Below are 25,166 nucleotides of genomic sequence, written 5' to 3' on the forward strand. Positions count from 1 at the left end.
CGATATCAGATCAGTTTGTATTTCTACTCATTAGAAATAAATTCGGTTTAAACTGATTCAGGGTCTGTCTTTACAGAACTGCTTGCCGTCGGGTTTTGAAACCCGGAAACCGTTGTGGCAAGATCCGGAAGTTTACCCCAAGTGAAAACAGAAAAACATGGCGGGGGACACTTTAACGGAGCTACTTTTTCTGGATACGTTCAAACATCAAAGTGCAGAGGTAGCTAAATTTGTTAATACCACTTGCTATTTTATCCCAGGAGTGTACTTAGCTGAGATTCCAGTTAGCTAGCTAACTACGACTTCTGATCCCCCCCGTTCCCCTAGGCTAATGCTAACACGGTGGCCACCTTGCATAATAACTCAATCGTCCTTCCAAACTAAGTGTGATGCATTGTTTCCTAAAAACGTATTATGTTTTTAAGTAGGTTACGGGTTTTATATTCAGTGGTCTCTTCTACAGTTGCAGCAGGGATAGGGATACGCGAAACTAGCTAGCCATAACAGATAACGGGATAGTCGGCAACGGCGTGTGCGCAGATTGTTTACCCGCTTGTTACTCACACAGCTAACGTGTATGTTTACTTTCTAGTTAGCGACTCACACTGTTTACGTTACACAGACAGTTTTCCGACTGTTCATCTTTACAGATATAGCATACAGTTACTGTCTGAAGATGAATACACGAAATTCCCAGTTGTCCCTTTTTGTTTTTGTATGGCACAAAAATAGCTGACTGTTTTTGTTGTGCGCTAACATGGTATAAAATAAAAATCGAATCACATTTTATTTTTCACATACGCCGAATACAACGGATGTGGTAGGCCTTACAGTGAAATTATTCAAATGTGTTCTGTCTGTAGCTGACCAATGTGGATGTGATGCGGTTCCCGTGTGGGGTCCTGATCACAGAGGTGCGCGTCATTCCTCCTGGAATTAAAGCACACACCAGCCTGCCAGACAACAGGGCATTCGGGTAAGAAACCATCATTCAAGATGTATAAGGGAGATATATATAGATATATATACTACTAGCTATGTGCATGTGACATCTGAGACTGGGATGTGTATGAGGGGAACTTCAGGGGCCTCAAACAATCATGCATAGGCACAAATATGTGCGTAAACCATGCGTGGGATCATTTCCACGCAAAGTGTGCGATTTATCAATATGAACATTTGCCATGACCATGCTCACACAGTGCCATGTGGTGGAATAATGCCTTGTTCAGACCTACAGCCTCATTGCGCAAAATGGTACGAGCGTCATCTGGCTATGTGTTCAACGTAAGTTCAACATTCACCTTCTGCTACCATTAATGTCAAACCGTCTACCATACAATTTGATGCATAAATTCAATAAATCCAATGAATGCACCACATAGAACAGACTGTTACGCAATTAGGCAAACGCAGCATTCCATTGGGACTTCTAGTGTACCAAAACGCAATGACGCTGTCGGTGTGATCGAGGGGTAAGTGAACTGTCAAGCGTAGAATGGGGGGGGAAATATATGTTTAAAATGTCTGAAATTGTGATAGAGTAATAATTAAATCATTTTTCAATGTCATTGTATTTCCATTGTGAATTCATGCAACATATCTTGACAGGCATATCAATTGACCACCAGTGCATCTGTTACTATAATAATTCACATAAAGTACAGTCATTTGTTACATGTTTTATTTAACTAGCAAGTCAGTTAAGAACATATTTACAATGACGGCCTACCCCGGCCAAAACCAGACGGCGCTGGGCCAATTGTGTGCCACCCTATGGGACGCCCAATGACGGCCTACCCCGGCCAAAACCAGACGGTGCTGGGCCAATTGTGTGCCACCCTATGGGACGCCCAATGACGGCCTACCCCGGCCAAAACCAGACGGTGCTGGGCCAATTGTGTGCCACCCTATGGGACGCCCAATCATGTGATACAGCCTGGATTCAAACCAGGGACTGTAGTGACGCCTCTTGCACTGAGATGCAGTGCCCTAGACCGCTGCGCCACTCGGGAGCCCAAAGTTAGAGGCATGTGTGAAAGTGAAACCATTGTTGAAATATGATAAATGACTTTAAATCGTGGGAAATTGAATGAGAGGTTGATCAAATTTGACACATATTTAACAGATGTTATTGCAGGTGTAGTGAAATGCTTGTGTTCGTATCTCCAACAGCAGTAGGATCTGTGCAGTAGTATGATCTTTCTCAGAAATTACTGACTGGTTTTGGGAAAGTATATCTGATGAGCCAATCTTATAGGATTTTTGTGAGGACTTAAGACTTACTTTAAAAAGGCAACCGCATGCCATTCCGGTGCACATCCAAGTGCTGTCCACCCTCAGGTTTTTGGCATCGGGAGCTCGCCGATCGGCATCTCACAGCTTCGATGAGACAGTGTTTTGGATGCAATCATCAGTAAAACAAACTGTAATGTACAATTTCCTTACACCGTTGCCCAACAGGTTGAAGTCAAGAGGGGTTTCTTTGCCATCAATGGGTTCCCAAATACGAACGGAGCAATAGACGGCACCCACATCGCCATAAAAGCACCATCCTAAAACGAGTTGAACTATGTGGACAGAAAAGGCTTCCACTCTTAATGTGCAGGTGATCATTTATGTGATGGGCAGAAGACGCTGCTGAATGTGGTGGCCAGTGTTGGCCTATACGCCTACAGGAAGGAGCTGTTGAGGATGGATGGCTTATTCCTGACTGTTGTCTACTCATTTGATGTAGATTTGCCATTGCTAATGCAACTCATTGTCTTAATGGTTTTACTGGTCAAGCCACAACTGAGAGAGACAAATAAAACCTTTTGGTTGTACTCAATCTCTGACACTAGTACCTCCTACTTTCTTAGCATTCTTTGGTTGTGACGTTGTATATCCTGGTACGGTGTGGTATATTCCTCACGGGCTTTAAAGGGATGATTTTGACCATGTATGATTCATTGGGGGCACTTCAAAATGCAAATAGCCACGGTCGTGCACGAGCACTGAGGCTGAGAACATTTGGTATTTATCAACGATTATCTCCTTCGGTGTACGCATGAAGCTCGTAGGATTGTTTGATAATCACACCTTGTCTATGTTTACGAACATTCTAACTTCTGTTCGTAAGAAGTATTTTATAGAAGTTTCTATGCATTATTGATAAATGAGGCCCCAGAGCTGTAATGTTCAGTTTGGCCTCATTCTCACCGTGGTAGTTGGGTGATTTGTGAGGTAAAATCGTAACCGGACAGACGGGAACTCTCATGTGGCTGAAAGGGGGGGGGGTCTGAGTGGTGATGTCATATCCTGTTCCTGTCTGTGTTTCCAGGGAGACATCGCCTCATTCCTTCCAGCTGGAGCTTTTCTTCAACAACCTCACTAAACCCAGCAGCGCCTGCTTCCACAGACTGGGCAGGTCAGTAACACTTTGTACATTCTATTTGAATTGAATGTGTTTGTGTAAAAGACATGTACAATGTGGACCCAGAGGATAGCACTTAAAAGTATCAATTAAAGCACTTGTTTCCAAAGAGTGGTTCTCGACTATACCTTTACTTCTCTCAAGCTCTGTATCCCTCTCTCTCTACCTCTTCCTCTCTCTGTCTGTATCCCTCTCTCTCTACCTCTTCCTCTCTCTGTCTGTATCCCTCTCTCTCTACCTCTACTTCTCTCAAGCTCTGTCCCTCTCTCTCTACCTCTGTCTCTCTCTGTCTTTATCCCTCTACCTCTTCCTCTCTCTGTCTGTATCCCTCTCTCTCTCTACCTCTTCCTCTCTGTCTGTATCCCTCTCTACCTCTACCTCTTCCCCTCTCTGTCTGTATCCCTCTCTACCTCTACCTCTTCCTCTCTCTGTCTGTATCCCTCTCTACCTCTTCCTCTCTCTGTCTGTATCCCTCTCTCTCTACCTCTGCCTCTCTCTGTCTGTATCCCTCTCTCTCTGCCTCTCTGTCTGTATCCCTCTCTCTCTGCCTCTGTCTGTATCCCTCTCTCTCTACCTCTTCCTCTCTCTGTCTGTATCCCTCTCTCTCTACCTCTTCCTCTCTCTGTCTGTATCCCTCTCTCTCTACCTCTTCCTCTCTCTGTCTGTATCCCTCTCTCTACCTCTTCCTCTCTCTGTCTGTATCTCTCTCTCTACCTCTTCCTCTCTCTGTCTGTATCTCTCTCTCTACCTCTTCCTCTCTCTGTCTGTATCTCTCTCTCTACCTCTTCCTCTCTCTGTCTGTATCTCTCTCTCTCTACCTCTTCCTCTCTCTGTCTGTATCCCTCTCTCTCTACCTCTTCCTCTCTCTGTCTGTATCTCTCTCTCTCTCTACCTCTTCCTCTCTCTGTCTGTATCTCTCTCTCTCTCTACCTCTTCCTCTCTCTGTCTGTATCTCTCTCTCTCTCTACCTCTTCCTCTCTCTGTCTGTATCTCTCTCTCTCTACCTCTTCCTCTCTCTGTCTGTATCTCTCTCTCTCTACCTCTTCCTCTCTCTGTCTGTATCTCTCTCTCTCTACCTCTTCCTCTCTCTGTCTGTATCTCTCTCTCTCTACCTCTTCCTCTCTCTGTCTGTATCTCTCTCTCTCTACCTCTTCCTCTCTCTGTCTGTATCTCTCTCTCTCTACCTCTTCCTCTCTCTGTCTGTATCTCTCTCTCTCTACCTCTTCCTCTCTCTGTCTGTATCTCTCTCTCTCTACCTCTTCCTCTCTCTGTCTGTATCCCTCTCTCTCTACCTCTTCCTCTCTCTGTCTGTATCCCTCTCTCTCTACCTCTTCCTCTGTCTATTTCTCTCTCCCCACCCCTCCCTTTTTTTCACTTCCCAGAATGTGTCTATAAAAGTATTTGAGAGCTCAAGTCTCACCTGTAGAAGCTGTCGGGGCAGAGACCAATCTGTGATGACTGTCTTAGTCCTTGTTCACTCCGAGACGGGTCGCCAGACACTTAGCCCTGTTGCTGCACCTGCAGAATCACACACACAACAGAATATGGAACCCAGAATGCCACATCGATCATTCCAACCGAGAACACAGGCACAACCTAATGTTAGTCAAGCGCTCACAGGCCGTTGTTCACCTGAGAGAGAACTTGCAGTACACCAGCCCCTCTACTGTAGCCTGCTCCACTACTAATGGAAATGTGATAATTCTCTCTCTCTTTCTCTTGCTGTCTCGTCCTTACAGTTTTGAATATGATGAAAACAAGTCCATCGTTTTCAGGCCCAATGGAAAGGTAAAGACTCCTTCCCCCTCTGTCTGTAGAAAGGTCACTGTTCTCTCTACAGGTGAACTGTGTTGTGTGTGTCGCTGTGTGTTTGTAATGGTGAGTGTGTGTGTTGTGTAGGTGAACACAGATGGTCTGGTGCTGCGTGGATGGTACACCAGTCTGACGGTGGCAGTGTACGGTACAGCAGAAAGGTCACATGGTCACGACCGGGACTCACCCCCACCTCCCCCTCCCCCACCCCCCCAACAACAGACGGGTCTCAAGAGGATCATCAAACAAGGTGAGTAAAGACTCATAGTAGGGTTGCCAGGATACCACTATCACAATACTATCATATTTCCCATGGCAAAAAGGAAAACACAAGGTGGACTAAACTGTGTGTGTCTCAGAGTGGGATAAGGAGGAGCAGTATAATGGCAGTCCCCCCAGACCAGCTCCCAGAGGCCCCCGCACCCCTCCTGGACCGCCCCCACCAGATGATGATGATGAGGAGCCGGTCCCAGTGACCGGTAACACACACACTTCTCTACGTCTCTATGTTCTTCTCACAGGGACAGATTTCATACTGTATATTCAACTAGCTAACCTTGCCAAAAGAAACGTTTCCATGTTTTTGTGGAAGCTTGTATCCGTGTATACCTGATGCCCTCTTTGGTTGCCTTGATAACCGACTGTGGTGTCCATGGTGACTGTCTCAGTTGGAGTGGCCAAGGCGGAGCCGACTGAAAGAGGGGAGGACTACCTGGAGGCGGTCTCACCTGAGCGCAGCTCACTGCCTGCCGACGAACCCTACTCAGATGCCGAGCCTGAGGAAGAGGGGGAGGAGGAAGAGGATGAAGAGCCGGAAGAAGAGGACGATGCACGGACGGAGTGTAGCGCCCCTGAGGATGAGGAGGAGGAAGAGGAGGAGGATGAGGAGGAGGAAGAGATGGAGGAAGGTAGGGGGGCTCCTGTGTGACCGCAGGACAGACAGTGTGTGTGTGCTCTGGCATGCTGCTCAGACCCCTCCACCCTACACCCTGTTCAGATCCCTCAACCCTACACCCTGTTCAGACCCCTCAACCCTACACTCTGTTCAGATCCCTCAACCCTACACCCTGTTCAGATCACTCAACCCTACACCCTGTTCAGATCCCTCAACCCTACACCCTGTTCAGATCCCTCAACCCTACACCCTGTTCAGACCCCTCAACCCTACACCCTGTTCAGACCCCTACACCCTGCTCAGACCCCTCAACCCTACACCCTGCTCAGACCCCTCCACCCTGCTCAGAACCCTCCACCCTACACCCTGTTCAGACCCCTCAACCCTACACCCTGCTCAGACCCCTCAACCCTACACCCTGCTCAGACCCCTACACCCTGCTCAGACCCCTCAACCCTACACCCTGCTCAGACCCCTATACCCTGCTCAGACCCCTCAACCCTACACCCTGCACAGACCCCTCAAACCTACACCCTGCTCAGACCCCTCAACCCTACACCCTGCTCAGACCCCTCAACCCTACACCCTGCTCAGAGCCCTACACCCTGCTCAGACCCCTCAACCCTACACCCTGCTCAGACCCCTCAACCCTACACCCTGCTCAGACCCCTACACCCTGCTCAATGCTGTTATAACCAGCCTAACCAGCTGTAATCATAAGGCTTAGAGCCATGGCTGTTGCTGCTGTAGTATCAGATTCCCTTGCATGACAAACTAACTGTGCCTGTCTGCTGTGGTTCTCTAACATTCTTAACTCTTGGTTGAGTGAACTGTAATTAATGTTATTGTTTTAGCACTTTTGTGAGTGAGGCCTTTTCTTTTGCTGTTTTTGTTGTTTTACAATATTTCTTCCTCCCTCACCCTCCTTCTCTCACCCTCCCTCCTCTCTCCAGGTGATGATGGTTATGAGAAGATCAGTAGTGATGAGGATGACTTGGACAATGGGAGTTTTAAGCTGCCCAGTTTTGACATTGACTACACCCCGGAAGACCTGGCCTCTGTGCCCCCAGTCCAGTATGACCCCTATGAAAGAGAGCTACGCCCACTGCTCTACTTCACCCCTCCCTACAAGACCCGCTTCGACTCCCAGCTGGAGAGGGCTAGGGGGTCTGTGTGTGTTGGTCCAGAGGGGCCTGGAGATGGAGAAGGGGCAGAGGTTGAGGTTGTTGCCCAGATGAGAGAGCTCCTGGCTGGGATAGGAGAGGACCGTGACTCCCGCTGGGTCACGGCCCTAGAGCAGGCATCAGGGCTGCTCGCTAGAGGGCTGGGCTTTCTGATTGGACAGGGGGAATGGGAGGGGCCTATTGGAGCTCTGGTCCAATGGGCTCTCCAGGGTCTTAGCATGGAGATAGCTCTGACCCAACCCATTGCTCTAAACCTCAGGCAGCTGAAAGCTGGAGCTAAGCTGGCTTCCTGCTTGGCCGAGTGCCCACAGGGCCTCACTGCGCTGCTGCACGAGGGAGCCCTGGAGCTCCTGCTGGAGCTGCTCCAGGTGGACCATGTGTCGTCCACACTGAAGCTGTGTATCCTGAGGGCTCTGGATGCTCTGACCAGTGCCCCCGCTGGCGTGGAGGCCTTCCTACAGGAGGGGGAGATAGAGAGGAGTGGATACCAGGTGAGAGTGGCCATAGACATACGGTACACATGAAGACCTTATAATAGAGAGGCTGCGTGTGTTTCTAACGGAGGTTGTGTGTGTGTGTCCCCGCAGCGGTTGGTGCAGCTGTTCCTGGGGGAGGAAACTGTGCGTGTGGTAACCGCGTGCAACGCCATTCTTCAGAAAGGCCACGCCTATGAGGTTATGACTGACCTGCAGAGGACAGCGGCAGCCTGGAGCGAGCCTCTGCAGGTAAGCACACACTGACTGGAGATCTGCGTTTTAACAGTTATTTGGGTCTGATCAAGTTTCCCATTTCATAACCTGTTCCCAGTTCAGTGTGGAACTCTGAGGTTTCTATGACTGAGGTTCTACTGTCCATATAATTACTACAGTATATCAGTATATAAGAATTATCAGTGTTATATTTCAGGATGAGGGGGAGGAGCCTGACATAGCCATGGAGGAGGAGACCTCATTAGGCCCCTCCCCTGTCAGCGAGGCTGAGCTGGATAGGTTGGCTGGGGTTCTAGAAGAGTTACATCACCTTTTAGAGACCGCCCCCCACACCATGGTCCAGCCCCCTGGAAAGGCCTTCCCTACAACTGCACGCATTACTGGTCCACAGGAGAGAGACGACCCCTACCCTACACTGTACAGGTAGGTACAACACAGAACACACACACACACACACACACACACAGTCATTTGTACTAATAACTCTCCCCCCCACCCCACAGGTACATGCATGCATGTCACTTCCTGGAGAGCTCGGCGGTGGTGTTGTCAGCAGCAGTGGCTGCAGGGCATACAGGTGTCACTCACGCCGTCAGGGAAGTCTTGCACTTTCTGTCTCTCACCCAATCAGGACTGCTGTTCATGCTGGCCCATCCCACGCCTACCAACCTGCTGCTCCGCCTCCTAGCAACCGTCGCCGAGGTTGAGGGAGAGGAGCCTATGGTGACTGGGGGCGACGGCGGGTTCTCGAGCCCCGGATTGGGTGAAGAGGGTTTAGGGGTGTGGCTGATGCAGGCGCTGCATGCCCTCCAGAGCGTGTCTGAGCTGATGAGTCACGTGACTGCCGGCGGGGAGGGAGGGGTGGGGCTAGAGGAGGGGGACAGTGCGGAGGTACTGAGCATGCTCCATGCCCTCTACCTCATCACCTTCACACAGACTGGGAGGAGCGCTGTGGCCCACGTCTTCAGCCTGGAGAACAACCTCTCCTGTCTGGTTACGCTGCTGCAGCACCACAGCAAGGACGGACACGGGGAGGCCAAGGCCCGGAAGGCGGTGACCTATAACTATGCGTGTATGCTGGTGCTGATGGTGGTTCAGAACTCCAGTGATCTCCGTAACATGGAACAACACGCTGCTCCGCTACTCATCCTGGCCAAGGCTGATGACACCAATGCTAAACTACAGGGTGCGTAGCTCCTGACCCCTGACTATAACAACGCCAGGTTGGTATCCAACCTTAACCCCTAACCTCTGACCTATAACTCCAAACCAACCTTATCAACAATGGGTGAACTGGTAGTCCCTAAACCTTCATCTTAAAAATACTTCTACACCCAACTCTATCATTGTAATGACATAGCCCTACCCATCACCCCTTAGAAATGTGTTGAAGGCCTCCCAAGTGGCGCAGCGGTCTATGGCACTGCATCGACGGATTCGATCCCAGCCTGTATCACAGTCGGCCGTGACCGGGAGACCCATGAGGCGGCGCACAATTGGCCTAGCGTCGTCCGAGTTAGGGAGGGTTTGGCCGGCTGGGATTTCCTCGTCCTATCGTCTAGCGACTCCTTGTGGCGGACCGGGCGCCTGCAAGCTGACTTTCGGTCGCCAGCTGGACAGTGTTTCCTCCGACATGTTGCGGCTGGCTTCCGGGTTAAGCGAGCGGTTTTCAAGAAGCAGTGTGGGTCGTGTTTCGGAGGACACATGGCTCTCAACCTTCGCCTCTCCCGAGTCCGCAGGGGAGTTGCAGTGATGGGACAAGACTGTTACTATCAATTGGATATTACGAAATTGGGGAGAAAAGTACCCCCCAAAAAACATGTGTTAAACTACTATTCAGAATTCCTTGCGAAGGTGAACTGCAACACTAAGTGATCCTCTCAGTGTTGGTGTTGTGTTCCAGAGCTGAGTCAGTGGCTGGAACCTCTGGACAAGGTGAAGTTGGAGATGGGCAGCATCCCCAGCCTCATAGACTACATCAAACAGGTGAGCCGTTAGACTGCATGTCCCCAAGGTTTGATAACCTGTTGTTGCTGTTTGTTTAATCCTTCATAATGATGACTTGGCTGCAGGCCTTCAGCTCCCTATGCGCGCACACACACACACCGACTTGCTTTGATATAACTAGCTGACTAAACTCCACTGATTGGTGAAGGAAGATTCTGATGAAATCCACCAATGAGTGAAGCAGAGATCAGGCTTTGTGGAATTCAGCAATGACTACATCGATTCGCCCAAGGTCAATACTTTAAAAAAAATATATACAGTGCCATGCGAAAGTATTCGGCCCCCTTGAACTTTGCGACCTTTTGCCACATTTCAGGCTTCAAACATAAAGATATAAAACTGTATTTTTTTGTGAAGAATCAACAACAAGTGGGACGCAATCATGAAGTGGAATGACATTTATTGGATATTTCAAACTTTTTAACAAATCAAAAACTGAAATTGGGCGTGCAAAATTATTCAGCCCCCTTAAGTTAATACTTTGTAGCACCACCTTTTGCTGCGATTACAGCTGTAAGTCGCTTGGGGTATGTCTCTATCAGTTTTGCACATCGAGAGACTGACATTTTTTCCCATTCCTCCTTGCAAAACAGCTCGAGCTCAGTGAGATTGGATGGAGAGCATTTGTGAACAGCAGTTTTCAGTTCTTTCCACAGATTCTCGATTGGATTCAGGTCTGGACTTTGACTTGGCCATTCTAACACCTGGATATGTTTATTTTTGAACCATTCCATTGTAGATTTTGCTTTATGTTTTGGATCATTGTCTTGTTGGAAGACAAATCTCCGTCCCAGTCTCAGGTCTTTTGCAGACTCCATCAGGTTTTCTTCCAGAATGGTCCTGTATTTGGCTCCATCCATCTTCCCATCAATTTTAACCATCTTCCCTGTCCCTGCTGAAGAAAAGCAGGCCCAAACCATGATGCTGCCACCACCATGTTTAACAATGGGGATGTTGTGTTCAGGGTGATGAGCTGTGTTGCTTTTACGCCAAACATAACGTTTTGCATTGTTGCCAAAAAGTTCAATTTTGGTTTCATCTGACCAGAGCACCTTCTTCCACATGTTTGGTGTGTCTCCCAGGTGGCTTGTGGCAAACTTTAAACAACACTTTTTATAGATATCTTTAAGAAATGGCTTTCTTCTTGCCACTCTTCCATAAAGGCCAGATTTGTGCAATATACGACTGATTGTTGTCCTATGGACAGAGTCTCCCACCTCAGTTGTAGATCTCTGCAGTTCATCCAGAGTGATCATGGGCCTCTTGGCTGCATCTCTGATCAGTCTTCTCCTTGTACGAGCTGAAAGTTTAGAGGGACGGCCAGGTCTTGGTAGATTTGCAGTGGTCTGATACTCCTTCCATTTCAATATTATCGCTTGCACAGTGCTCCTTGGGATGTTTAAAGCTTGGGAAATCTTTTTGTATCCAAATCCGGCTTTAAACTTCTTCACAACAGTATCTCGGACCTGCCTGGTGTGTTCCTTGTTCTTCATGATGCTCTCTGCGCTTTTAACGGACCTCTGAGACTATCACAGTGCAGGTGCATTTATACGGAGACTTGATTACACACAGGTGGATTGTATTTATCATCATTAGTCATTTAGGTCAACATTGGATCATTCAGAGATCCTCACTGAACTTCTGGAGAGAGTTTGCTGCACTGAAAGTAAAGGGGCTGAATAATTTTGCACGCCCAATTTTTCCGTTTTTTATTTGTTAAAAAAGTTTGAAATATCCAATAAATGTCGTTCCACTTCATGATTGTGTCCCACTTGTTGTTGATTCTTCACAAAAAAATACAGTTTTATATCTTTATGTTTGAAGCCTGAAATGTGGCAAAAGGTTGCAAAGTTCAAGGGGGCCGAATACTTTCGCAAGGCACTGTATATAATTATGAAACGCTAAACTTGTACCTGTGTTGTCCTCTGTAGTTACATGCCTTTGTTTGTTAGCTGTTCCATACTTTTTCAATAAACGTTATTCAAAAACATCCACCGACTGTTTCCTCTTGAGATTCAATTGACAAATGCTAATTTGCGCTGAGTTGCCATCTTAGAGCAACAGCAACGGGAAAACAGTCGGTGGTTGTATTTGATTAGCGTCCATACTTGAAAAAGTATGGATTTCAGCTAAAGGACAAACATAGGTACACGGTAAGCGTTTCATAATCCATTTTATTCATATTGTCAACCCTAAATTCCACAAAGCATGGTCTCTGCACCACTCCTTTGGTGGATTTCAGCAGAGACGTCCTTCACCATGGAGTCAGCTAGTTTGATTCGAATTATTAGGATCTTCAATGGCGACAGCTAGTCCCACTGGGGTTCCGACTGGGGTCCCACTGGGGTTCCGACTGGGGTCCCACTCGGGTCCAACAGGGGTTCCCACGGGGGTTCCGACTGGGGTCTTATTGGGGTTCCGACTGCGGTCTGACTGGGGTTTCGACTGGGGTCTGACTGGTGTTCCGACTGGGGTCTTACTTGGGGTCCCACTGGGGTCTTACTGGGGTTCCGACTGGGGTCTGACTAGGGTCTTACTGGGGTCCCACTGGGGTTCCGACTGGGGTCTTACTGGGGTTCCGACTGTGGTATGACACATAACAAAAAAGACATTTGAGACAAAAGACTTGACAATTTAAAAACATTAACGTGTGTGCGTGTGTGCGCATCGATCGGTTATACATACATGTCAGTACATATGCACAACAAGTATGTCACATGCGGGAGAGGCCTTGTGCCGTGAGGTGTTGGTTTATTTGTTTTTTTAAACCAGGTTTGTGGTTCACTTGTGCTGTATAAGATGGAAGGGAGTTATATGCAGTCATGGCTGTGTATAATACTATACACTTCCTTGAATTAGTTTTGGACCTGGGGACTGTGAAAAGACCCCTCTGGTGGGGCGTGTGATTGTGTGTGTGTGTGTCAGTCCTGTGTGTAAGTTGACTATGCAAACAATTTGGAATTTCCAACACAATGTTTCTTATAAAAACAAGAAGTGACGCAGTCAGTCTTTCCTAAACTCTTAGCCAAGAGAGACTGGCATGCATAGTGTTAATATTAGCCCTCTGGTTACAATGAAGAGCAAGACGTGTCGCTCTGTTCTGGGCCAGCTGCAGCTTAACTAGGTCTTTCTTTGCAGCACTTGACCATATGACTGGACAATAATCAAGATAAGATACAACTAGAGCCTGTGGAGTGTGGTGTCAAAAAAGCATCTTTCCAACCATTGAATCTATGTTTTGACCATGACCGTTTACAATCTAAGGTAACACCAAGTCATTTAGTCTCCTCAACTTGTTCAACAGCCACACCATTCATTACCAGATTCAGCTGAGGTCTAGAACTAAGGAAATGATGTGTACCAAGTATAATGCTCTTAGTTTTAGAGATGTTCAGGACCAGTTTATTACTGGCCACCCATTCCAAAACAGACTGCAACTCTTTGTTAAGGGATTCAGTGACTTCATTAGCTGTGGTTGCTGATGCGTATACGGTTTAATCATCAGCATACATGGACACACACGCTTTGTGTAATGCCAGTGACAGGTCATTGGTAAAAAAGAAAACAGTAGAAGGCTTAGACTGCTGCCCTGCGGTACATGTAAATAGTTTCCATTGATCATCCTTGATGTTTCTACAACTTGATTGGAGTCCAGCTGTGGTAAATTCTATTGATTGGACATGATTTGGAAAGGCACACACCTGTCTATATAAGGTCCCACAGTTGACAGTGCATGTCAGAGCAAAAACCAAGCCATGAGGTTGAAGGAATTATCCCTAGAGCTCCGAGACAAGACTGTGTCGAGGCACAGATCTGGGGAAGGGTACCAAAACATTTCTGTAGCATTGAAGGTCCCCAATAACACAGTGGCCTCCATCGTTCTTAAATGGAAGAAGTTTGTAACCACCAAGACTCTTCCTAGAGCTGGCCTCGCGGCCAAACTGAGCATTCGGGGAAGAAGGGCTTTGGTCAGGAAGGGGACCAAGGACCCGATGGTCACTCTGATAGAGCTCCAGAGTTCTTCTGTGGAGATGGGAGAACCTTCCAGAAGGACAACCATCTCTGCAGCACTCCACCAATCAGTTCTTTATGGTAGAGTGGCCAGACGGAAGCCACTCCTCAGTAAAAGGCACATGACAGCCCGTTTGGAGTTTGCCAAAAGGCACCTACAGACTCTCAGACCATGAGAAACAAGATTCTCTGCTCTAGATTGAACTCTGTGGCCTGAATGCCAAGCCTCAAGTCTGGAGGAAACCTGGCACCATCTCTACTGTGAAGCATGGTGGTGGCATCATCATGCTGTGGGGATGTTTTTCAGCATCTGAGACTGGGAGACTAGTCAGGATCGAGGGAAAGATGAACAGAAAAAAACTGCTCCAGAGCACTCTGGACCTCAGACTGTGGAGAAGGTTCACCTTCCTTACAGGACAACAACTCTAAGCAAACAGCCATGACAATGCAGGAGTGGCTTCGGGACAAGTCTCTGAATGTCCTTGAGTGGCCCAGCCAGAGCCCGGACTTGAACCCAATCGAACATCTATGGAGAGACCTGAAAAATAGCTGTGCAGCAATGCTCCCATTTCAACCTGCAGCGCTTGAGAGGATCTGCAGAGAAGATTGGGAGAAACTCCCCAAATACAGGTGTGCCAAGCTTGTAGTGTCATACCCAAGAAGACTCGAGGCTGTAATCTCTGCAAAAGGTGCCTCAACAAAGTATTGAAAAAATGGTCTGAATACTTATGTAAATGTGATATTTCATTTATTATTTTTGTAATATATATTTGCAATGTTTATTTTTTTTAAAACTGTTTTTGCTTCGTCATTATGGGGTATTGTGCGTAGATTGAGGGGGGAAAAAATAATTTTATCCATTTTAGAATAAGGCTGTAATGTAACGTGGAAAAAGTCAAGGGGTCTGAATACTTTCCGAATGCACTGTGTGTGGCTGATGTAATGTGTATTATTGGTCATATTACTAACAGAAAAGCCATTCTGTCCTGTCTGTCCCGTGTGTGTCCCTGTAGAACGTCCAGAACGTGTTGACTCTAGAGGGAAGTGGACTGATCTCTGCGCTGAGGGTCCTCTGCCAGATCGCCTGTCCACCTCCCGCCGTAGAGGCTCAGCAGAGAGATCTGAAGTGGAGTCTAGCAGGGGTGCAGTTGTTTTCTGGGGAGGGCTTGGACACGTGTGTTTGTGTGCTCCAGAAGCTGTGTAGCGTGCTGCTGCCTGCTTGGCGTGTGCACGGGCACATGGGACCCACCCCACAGCGCTGTATGATCCTTGGCGTGTGCGCTAACACGCTAAAGCTGCTGCGGACCATGCTAACAGAGCTTCTGCGCAGCGGGGCCTTCCAGTTCAGGGACACGCGTGTGGCGAGCACGTTGGTGACTCTACACATGGTCGTGTGTTCAGCCCCGTCCTCTGGACGTCTAGACTGGGAGGAGACCAAGGTTCAGGCCCTCATCGTAGATGTGCTGCTCACCTTCACACAGGGAGTCAGCGAACAGGTAGAGCTCTTTTCTGATTGACCTTTAACATAATGTTGTGTGTGTTGCGAGCGTGTAATAAATTGGGTATCATTTCCCCTGTAGATGACCCACACAGAGGAGACTCTGCTCAGTAACACATGGTCTCTGATGCTGAAGGAGGTGTTGGGCTCTCTACTGAAAGCACCAGAGGGACTCTTCTCTGGCCTCACCCTGCTGTCTGAACTGCTGCCACTTCCCCTGCCCATGCAGAGCACGCAGGTACACACACATACACACCTGCTGCTTCTCATGTTGCTACAGCCATCATCAGCAACAGTCTGGAGGTCGTCAGATTGACACTTAACAAACTAATCAATGCATGAGGATTGAAAGCTGTAGGACTTTCATGTTGGAAACATCTAAACCGAAGGGAAACTGATTTCTAGTTGTGTGTTGTGCCGGTCCCCCTCCAGGTGATCTCTGTCCAGGACGTGGCTGTAGCGTTGAACACCAGGAAGTTGTGGAGCATGCACCTGCGGGTGCAGTGGGGTGTGTTTGCGGACACCCTCGGGTGTGTGTGTGGAACTATCTGTCCTCCGCTGCTGGCCATGCTGCGACGTGTGTGTGTCCAGCTGGCTGACCTCTCCTCTGCCACCGCCACCCTCATCATGAAGACCCTGCTGGAATTCCTGCTGGGGGAACTACAGCCGTAAGACAGTCGCAAACACACCCTTATGCTCCTCTTGAACTAAGATGGCAAGCCAAATAAATCCCAAATTGGCTTTGGATATTATTTCATGTCCATATTAGAACCACCTTGCTACCTTCTCTGATGTGTGTGTTTTTGATTTTGGTAGGTGTGGTTGTGTTTTTGATTTCGGTAGGTGTGGTTGTGTTTTTGATTTCGGTAGGTGTGGTTGTGTTTTTGATTTTGGTAGGTGTGGTTGTGTTTTTGATTTTGGTAGGTGTGGTTGTGTTTTTGATTTTGGTAGGTGTGGTTGTGTTTTTGATTTCGGTAGGTGTGGTTGTGTTTTTGATTTCGGTAGGTGTGGTTGTGTTTTTGATTTCGGTAGGTGTGGTTGTGTTTTTGATTTCGGTAGGTGTGGTTGTGTTTTTGATTTCGGTAGGTGTGGTTGTGTTTTTGATTTCGGTAGGTGTGGTTGTGTTTTTGATTTCGGTAGGTGTGGTTGTGTTTTTGATTTCGGTAGGTGTGGTTGTGTTTTTGATTTCGGTAGGTGTGGTTGTGTTTTTGATTTCGGTAGGTGTGGTTGTGTTTTTGATTTCGGTAGGTGTGGTTGTGTTTTTGATTTCGGTAGGTGTGGTTGTGTTTTTGATTTCGGTAGGTGTGGTTGTGTTTTTGATTTCGGTAGGTGTGGTTGTGTTTTTGATTTGGCTAGGTGTGGTTGTGTTTTTGATTTGGCTAGGTGTGGTTGTGTTTTTAATTTGGCTAGGTGTGGTTGTGTTTTTAATTTGGCTAGGTGTGGTTGTGTTTTTGATTTCGGTAGGTGTGGTTGTGTTTTTAATTTGGCTAGGTGTGGTTGTGTTTTTGATTTCGGTAGGTGTGGTTGTGTTTTTAATTTGGCTAGGTGTGGTTGTGTTTTTGATTTGGCTAGGTGTGGTTGTGTTTTTGATTTCGCTAGGTGTGGTTGTGTTTTTGATTTGGCTAGGTGTGGTTGTGTTTTTGATTTGGCTAGGTGTGGTTGTGTTTTTGATTTCGCTAGGTGTGGTTGTGTTTTTGATTTCGCTAGGTGTGGTTGTGTTTTTGATTTCGCTAGGTGTGGTTGTGTTTTTGATTTCGCTAGGTGTGGTTGTGTTTTTGATTTCGCTAGGTGTGGTTGTGTTTTTGATTTGGCTAGGTGTGGTTGTGTTTTTAATTTGGCTAGGTGTGGTTGTGTTTTTAATTTGGCTAGGTGTGGTTGTGTTTTTAATTTGGCTAGGTGTGGTTGTGTTTTTAATTTGGCTAGGTGTGGTTGTGTTTTTGATTTGGCTAGGTGTGGTTGTGTTTTTGATTTGGCTAGGTGTGGTTGTGTTTTTGATTTTGGTGGTTGTGTTTTTGATTTTGGTAGGTGTGGTTGTGTTTGATTTCGGTATGTGTGGTTGTGTTTTTCAGTGTTGAGGGTAAGAGTCCGGGTTGGGGGCAGGTCCTGCGTCTCCTCTCTCTATTCGACACCCTGGTTTCCCAGAGAGCCTGTAAGATCGCAACATTACACTTGCTCTCTGGCTCCACCCCTGGAGATGAGCCATTGGCTGATGTCTTCCCCCTGCTACTGTCCCTATTGGTTCCCGCTGCTGACCACGCCCTGCCACAACAGCACTGTGCAGAGCTTGTGGGAACTGTCCTGCAGTCACTGTGTGACCAGGTAACACACGAAGCACCTGGTATTGTATGAAGCTAATGCACTTCATCCACTAGCTGATAACAATGGAGAGGTATGGGGTGAATTGATGCGTGTTATGTTCATAAACATGTAGGTCTTTGTGGATGCTCTTTAGTCTGAACTATGTGTCAGACTAGCAGGGGGTCGTATATCAGGCTGAGCCAGGTAAGAGGGAGCGGTAGAGGGATAGAGAAAGGTGTTTAACCCCATCAGTCCCAAGACATTGATCTGACTTTCATTTATCTGCATGTCCAGCTGTTATATTTAGTCTCACAATGAAGTGTTTTACCATGTTCTTTTCAGGACAACCAGGGCTACAAGTAGAACACCTAACTATTTCACATAAACAGTTGCATTCATGAGTTTTATTGACAGAGCAAAAACCCGATAGAAATGTAGTTATAAGAATGCTCTAAGTACAGAAATGGTTTGCTCACTGGAAAATGAATATCTAACTAGTCAGTGACAACTGTTCAAATACACCTCTGCTGTCTTCAACCAAGATCTCAGCGATCACTGCCTCATTGCCTGCATCCGTAATGGGTCAGCGGTCAAACGACCTCCACTCATCACTGTAAAACGCTCCCTGAAACACTTCTGCGAGCAGGCCTTTCTAATCGACCTGGCCGGGGTATCCTGGAAGGATATTGATCTCATCCCGTCAGTAGAGGATGCCTGGATATTTTTTTTAAATGCCTTCCTAACCATCTTAAATAAACATGCCCCATTTAAGAAATTTAGAACCAGGAACAGATATAGCCCTTGGTTCTCCCCAGACCTGACTGCCCTTAACCAACACAAAAACATCCTATGGCGTTCTGCATTAGCATCGAACAGCCCCCGTGATATGCAGCTGTTCAGGGAAGCTAGAAATCATTATACACAGGCAGTTAGAAAAGCCAAGGCTAGCTTTTTCAAGCAGAAATTTGCTTCCTGCAACACTAACTCAAAAAAGTTCTGGGACACTGTAAAGTCCATGGAGAATAAGAACACCTCCTCCCAGCTGCCCACTGCACTGAAGATAGGAAACACTGTCACCACTGATAAATCCACCATAATTGAGAATTTCAATAAGCATTTTTCTACGGCTGGCCATGCTTTCCACCTGGCTACTCCTACCCCGGACAACAGCACTGCACCCCCAACAGCAACTCGCCCAAGCCTTCCCCATTTCTCCTTCTCCCAAATCCATTCAGCTGATGTTCTGAAAGAGCTGCAAAATCTGGACCCCTACAAATCAGCCGGGCTAGACAATCTGGACCCTTTCTTCCTAAAATTATCTGCCGAAATTGTTGCCACCCCTATTACTAGCCTGTTCAACCTCTCTTTCGTGTCGTCTGAGATTCCCAAAGATTGGAAAGCAGCTGCGGTCATCCCCCTCTTCAAAGGGGGGGACACTCTTGACCCAAACTGCTACAGACCTATATCTATCCTACCGTGCCTTTCTAAGGTCTTCGAAAGCCAAGTCAACAAACAGATTACCGACCATTTCGAATCTCACCATACCTTCTCTGCTATGCAATCCGGTTTCAGAGCTGGTCATGGGTGCACCTCAGCCACGCTCAAGGTCCTAAACGATATCTTAACCGCCATCGATAAGAAACATTACTGTGCAGCCGTATTCATTGATCTGGCCAAGGCTTTCGACTCTGTCAATCACCATATCCTCATCGGCAGACTCGACAGCCTTGGTTTCTCAAATGATTGCCTCGCCTGGTTCACCAACTACTTCTCTGATAGAGTTCAGTGTGTCAAATCGGAGGGTCTGCTGTCCGGACCTCTGGCAGTCTCTATGGGGGTGCCACAGGGTTCAATTCTTGGACCGACTCTCTTCTCTGTATACATCAATGAGGTCGCTCTTGCTGCTGGTGAGTCCCTGATCCACCTCTACGCAGACGACACCATTCTGTATACTTCCGGCCCTTCTTTGGACACTGTGTTAACAACCCTCCAGGCAAGCTTCAATGCCATACAACTCTCCTTCCGTGGCCTCCAATTGCTCTTAAATACAAGTAAAACTAAATGCATGCTCTTCAACCGATCGCTACCTGCACCTACCCGCCTGTCCAACATCACTACTCTGGACGGCTCTGACTTAGAATACGTGGACAACTACAAATACTTAGGTGTCTGGTTAGACTGTAAACTCTCCTTCCAGACCCATATCAAACATCTCCAATCCAAAGTTAAATCTAGAATTGGCTTCCTATTTCGCAACAAAGCATCCTTCACTCATGCTGCCAAACATACCCTTGTAAAACTGACCATCCTACCAATCCTCGACTTTGGCGATGTCATTTACAAAATAGCCTCCAATACCCTACTCAACAAATTGGATGCAGTCTATCACAGTGCAATCCGTTTTATCACCAAAGCCCCATATACTACCCACCATTGCGACCTGTACGCTCTCGTTGGCTGGCCCTCGCTTCATACTCGTCGCCAAACCCACTGGCTCCATGTCATCTACAAGACCCTGCTAGGTAAAGTCCCCCCTTATCTCAGCTCGCTGGTCACCATAGCATCTCCCACCTGTAGCACACGCTCCAGCAGGTATATCTCTCTAGTCACCCCCAAAACCAATTCTTTCTTTGGCCGCCTCTCCTTCCAGTTCTCTGCTGCCAATGACTGGAACGAACTACAAAAATCTCTGAAACTGGAAACACTTATCTCCCTCACTAGCTTTAAGCACCAACTGTCAGAGCAGCTCACAGATTACTGCACCTGTACATAGCCCACCTATAATTTAGCCCAAACAACTACCTCTTTCCCAACTGTATTTAATTTTAATTTATTTATTTATTTTGCTCCTTTGCACCCCATTATTTTTTATTTCTACTTTGCACATTCTTCCATTGCAAAACTACCATTCCAGTATTTTACTTGCTATATTGTATTTACTTTGCCATCATGGCCTTTTTTGCCTTTACCTCCCTTCTCACCTCACATTGTATATAGACTTGTTTATACTGCATTATTGACTGTATGTTTGTTTTTACTCCATGTGTAACTCTGTGTCGTTTTATCTGTCGAACTGCTTTGCTTTATCTTGGCCAGGTCGCAATTGTAAATGAGAACTTGTTCTCAACTTGCCTACCTGGTTAAATAAAGGTAAAAAAATAAAAAAAAAAAAATAAAAGAGATTATAACAGCAACTATGTGAGCTTATCACAGTGTTATAGACACTATGTCCTGGGATTTACTATGGTCTTTTATGTAGAAGAACCCCTTACAGTGTTATAGACACTATGTCCTGTGATTTACTATGGTCGTCTATGTAGAAGAACCCCTTACCTTCTAACGACTCTTGTGTAGTTTATGAGCATCAGAGACTAAACATGTTACGTGTTTGTATTCCTGACAGTCAGCTTTTGCCAAGCATCTCAAATCATTCTGACTCTACAGATGTTTTTGTAAACGGTGGGACTCATTGGGTTAACTCTGCTGTGTGTGTGTGTGTGTGTGTGTGTGTGTGTGTGTTAGGACATCTCTCTGGTGGTGCCCCACCCAGCCGAGGGGTGTGTGTCAGAGGCTGAGCAACTGGCCAATGCCCTGCCAGGACGGGAAATGATCTCATCAGTGTGCGACTCTCTGATGGAGGTTTTGGGGAACGGAGAGAGCAGTGCCGCTCTGCTCCTCACCTGTCTCAGGACACTCATGTTCCTCACAGAACATGACTATGGACTCTACCACCTCAAAGGGTACACACACACTCCTCACTGCCAGGAATTTAGATCAATGCAAGTGTAGCATGTGTATATAGACAATAGTAGTGGTTACAGCACTGAACCCTGTGGAACACCGAATTCAACTTTAGAGATGTGTGTTTTTAGGGCTCTGAAGAAGCACAGTGCCAGTGTGTGTGCTCTGTTGAAGAGACAGGTGTTCTCCTTCAGGAAAGACTCAGCTGAACTCCTCTCTGCTCTGCTGGACTTCCTACGACAGATCCTCAACACTGACCCTCTGGTAAAACCCCAAACAAGTCCATTTCAACATGATCAACCATTATCCAGTTAACCATTATCTGTCGATGGGAAGGCCGATCCGCCCGTATTACATTAATCATCGTCTCTGTCACTCTCTCTCTTCTCATACCCAGGGTTGCTGTGGGGAGGAGAGTGGAGGGGAAGAGTCCGGGCTGGTCCCGCCCCCAAGGTCTGTGGCTCTGACTGGCTCAGAGATGAAGGCTCTGCTGCAGTGGGAGGAGACTGACACACACCCTCTAAACACACTAGAGAAACACATCACGGTACACACACATACTTTGTGCATAGTAATGATTATAAATGCAAATCTCTGGTCGGAAGTAGTGGAGGTAACTGTTGTGTGTGTTTGTAGAAGCTGTGCAAGGAGGAGGATTCATTGGAGACCCTGTTGGAGAATGTGATTGGTCTACGACAGACGCTGGAGAGCACTATGGACACATCTTCTCCCCCTGAGACGGAGCCCACTCTACCCAATCCTGACACGCTATTGGCCCAGTTCAACCACAGGTACCGCCCACTGACACTGTTGGCCCAATAGACACCGTTAAAGCTGCAATATGTAACTTTTTGTGCGAGCTGAACAAATTCACATAGAAATGTGAGTTATAGATCTGTCATTCTCACTGAACGCACGTCTATAAGCGGTAGGTCTGTTATAGGTGCGCTATTTTTATGCTTCCAGTTCTTAAATGTAATTTTTGCATCTTTTACTTTCGGTTTTGCACACCAGCTTCAAACAGCAGAAACAGTCATGGAAGATATATTTCACTTAAGCAATAAGGCCCGAGGGGGTGTGGTATATGTCCAATATCAAATCAAAGTTTATTTATCATGTGCGCCGAATACAACAGGTGTAGAGTGAAATGCTTACTTACAGGCTCTAATCAATAGTGCAAAAAAAAAGTGTGTGTGTGTGTGTGTGTAGGTAAGTAAAGAAATAAAACGACAGTAAAAAGACATTTGAAAATAACAGCAGCAAGGCTATATACAGACACCGGTTAGACAGGCTGATTGAGGTAGTATGTACATGTAGGTAAGTGACTATGCATATGTGATGAACAGAGAGTAGCAGTAGTGTAAAAAGAGGGGTTGACGGGTGGTGGGACACAATGCAGATAGCCCGGTTAGCCAATGTGCGGGAGCACTGGTTGGTCGGGTCAATTAAGGTGGTATGTACATGAATGTATAGTTAAAGTGACTATGCATATAAGATAAACAGAGAGTAGCAGCAGTGTAATAGAGGGGTTGGGGGGACGGGCACACACAATGCAAATAGTCCGGGTAGCCATTTCATTAGCTGTTCAGGAGTCTTATGGCTTACGGGTAAAAACTAGTGACCAGGAAATGACAGAGAGATTTCTGCATAGTGCACCTTTTAACAAAAGTGCAATTTTAATCAAATGTTTTTTAAATTATGGCCTGTATGAACTCAATCTGTTTGGGGAATTTGGCTTGTCTTGAATGCCCCACTGACATGCTATGGACCCAGTTTTGACCCGAAGCTGTGTGGGTCCTGTTCTGACTGTCTGTGTTCTCTCCTGCAGGACGGTGTTTGTGTTGTCGGAGGTGTTGGATGAGCAGCTGAAGGCTCTGTGGTTCTCCCCCTTCCACACTGACGACATGGAGGCTGAACTAGACATGGTGAGACACCTGGGTGGTGTGTGTGTGTGTGTGTGTGTGTGTGTGTGTGTGTGTGTGTGTGTGTGTGTGTGTGTGTGTGTGTGTGTGTGTGTGTGTGTGTGAGTAAACCTCTCTGTCTCTAGGTGAAGGTGGACCTGCTAGGCCTGGCCCAGGAGTGTTGTCCAGAGTTGGACCTGAAGTCAGAGCTGGAACGCTCCTTCCTGTCTGAGCCTTTGTCTCCCAGTCATACCAAAACTAACAAGGGCTTCAGGCTGGGCAAGCACAAACACGAGACCTTCATTACCAGGTACACACACTTTTATCACCTTCAGGTGCATAATGTGATTGTATGTGACCCACATGTTAACAAAGATGCCTGTGTCGTCCTCTTCCTCCCTGCAGTGGTAAGTCAGACTACATCGAGCCAGCTAAGAGAGCCCACATGATGGCTGCTCCTCGCGGTCGAGGTAGGGGGGGCTTCGGGGGACAGCCCTTTCGCTCCAACGACATCTTCCGCCAGCGCAAACAGAACACTTCGCGCCCTCCCAGCATGCACGTGGATGACTTTGTGGCGGCGGAGTTTAAAGATGTTGGGACTCCCCTGGGCCTGTTGCCCCCCAAGCGACCCCCTAAGAGCTCCCCCAAACCCCCCACCAGAGGCCTGTTCACTGGGAACAGAGGCAGGGCTGCCTTCCACAGCCAGCAGACACGTTTTTTCACCCCACCGCAGCCTAAAGGAGTGCTGCTGTCTGGTATGTTGACACACACAAACAGATCGCTGTAAACTAACAAGATGGTCTGTTGTCTTTTAAAGAAACTTTGACTAACATGTCTTCCCATCCCCCTCCCTTCTAGGTAACTATAATGCCCGCCGTGAGGGTGGGCGAGGTGGCACGTCGTGGAGTGGTCCGTTGCCACCGGTTACCCACAGAGGAACATACAGTGATGCCAGGGGCGGGCAGAGCAACTTCACACGCGGCCCCCTGCCCTCACGCCAGCAGCCTGCAGGTACACACACACACACATACTCGTATGCACACGTACATACTGTATAAGCACACACATACATATTCAGAGAACAACATGAATACAAGATAATACATTCATGCACAATTACTGATGGTCACCCTTGTTCTTCTCGCTCCCTCTCTTCCAGGTGCATATCGCCTGGCTCCGCGGGACCGCGCCCCTCGAGGTCGTGGGGGTACAGGCCTGTCGTGGCTGAGTCAGGGAGGAGGAGGGGGGAGGGGGTCCCAGGGGGGGAAGTTTAGCGGTGGGGGAGGCAGCGGAGGAGGGAGGGGACGACACGTTCGCTCCTTCACCAGGTAAACAAACCTGGCCAATGACTACAGCCCGTCACGGCTCTTAACGGACCAATCAGGAATAATGAGTTCATCATCTCCATGGAAACGTGTCCTCTGTGGGATTCTATTGATGATGATGTGTGGAATTTGTTGTATTATGTTTTAGTTATTTTACATTGTTATTCAGACTCAATAAAGTTCTGTGATTGAGAGCGCTGTCTGGAGTAGTGTGTTAGTGTTCCTCACTGTGGTATGTTAGTATGGATGGATTGATGGTTGGATTGACAGACGGTGTATATGCAAGAAATGTAATGTAAGAAATCCATGATGAGCTGTATATAATTCCAATCCATTAGAGTAGATGGAGTAAGACTATTGTACCTTAAG

At 47.3% G+C, this 25,166-nt stretch overlaps 1 protein-coding gene across 2 annotated transcripts; it reads left to right on the forward strand.

The window, feature by feature from the left end:
* The first annotated feature begins 117 nt into the window (after positions 1 to 117).
* LOC109900312 (protein virilizer homolog) lies at positions 118 to 24,991 on the forward strand. 2 transcript variants are annotated; one of them, XM_031787524.1, is made up of 25 exons: positions 118 to 220; positions 864 to 976; positions 3,323 to 3,409; positions 5,155 to 5,203; positions 5,315 to 5,477; positions 5,587 to 5,706; positions 5,896 to 6,135; positions 7,076 to 7,797; positions 7,894 to 8,031; positions 8,213 to 8,439; positions 8,520 to 9,202; positions 9,920 to 10,002; positions 15,048 to 15,530; positions 15,615 to 15,770; positions 15,965 to 16,200; positions 17,602 to 17,851; positions 21,353 to 21,570; positions 21,703 to 21,835; positions 21,969 to 22,118; positions 22,208 to 22,362; positions 23,400 to 23,496; positions 23,619 to 23,782; positions 23,878 to 24,227; positions 24,331 to 24,483; positions 24,632 to 24,991. In XM_031787524.1, the coding sequence occupies exons 1-25, from the start codon at positions 158 to 160 to the stop codon at positions 24,802 to 24,804; spliced, it is 5,406 nt and encodes a 1,801-aa protein (XP_031643384.1). In that variant the 5' UTR covers positions 118 to 157; the 3' UTR covers positions 24,805 to 24,991. The 2 variants fall into 2 exon arrangements, with proteins under 2 accessions (XP_031643384.1, XP_031643385.1); XM_031787525.1 differs by having other exon boundaries at positions 22,211 to 22,362.
* The last annotated feature ends 175 nt before the right edge of the window (positions 24,992 to 25,166 follow it).

The sequence above is a fragment of the Oncorhynchus kisutch genome, linkage group LG13, assembly GCF_002021735.2.
Source record: "Oncorhynchus kisutch isolate 150728-3 linkage group LG13, Okis_V2, whole genome shotgun sequence".
Taxonomy (NCBI): domain Eukaryota; kingdom Metazoa; phylum Chordata; class Actinopteri; order Salmoniformes; family Salmonidae; genus Oncorhynchus; species Oncorhynchus kisutch.

What these genes read in the sequence shown, in the direction of transcription:
- LOC109900312 (XM_031787524.1), top strand. Translation starts at nt 158, where the DNA reads ATGGCGGGGGACACTTTAACGGAGCTACTTTTTCTGGATACGTTCAAA. An exon ending in CAAGAGGATCATCAAACAAG is followed by an intron (nt 5,478 to 5,586) that starts GTGAGTAAAGAC and finishes TGTGTGTCTCAG; the next exon opens with AGTGGGATAAGGAGGAGCAG. An exon ending in TTGGCCCAGTTCAACCACAG is followed by an intron (nt 22,363 to 23,399) that starts GTACCGCCCACT and finishes TCTCTCCTGCAG; the next exon opens with GACGGTGTTTGTGTTGTCGG.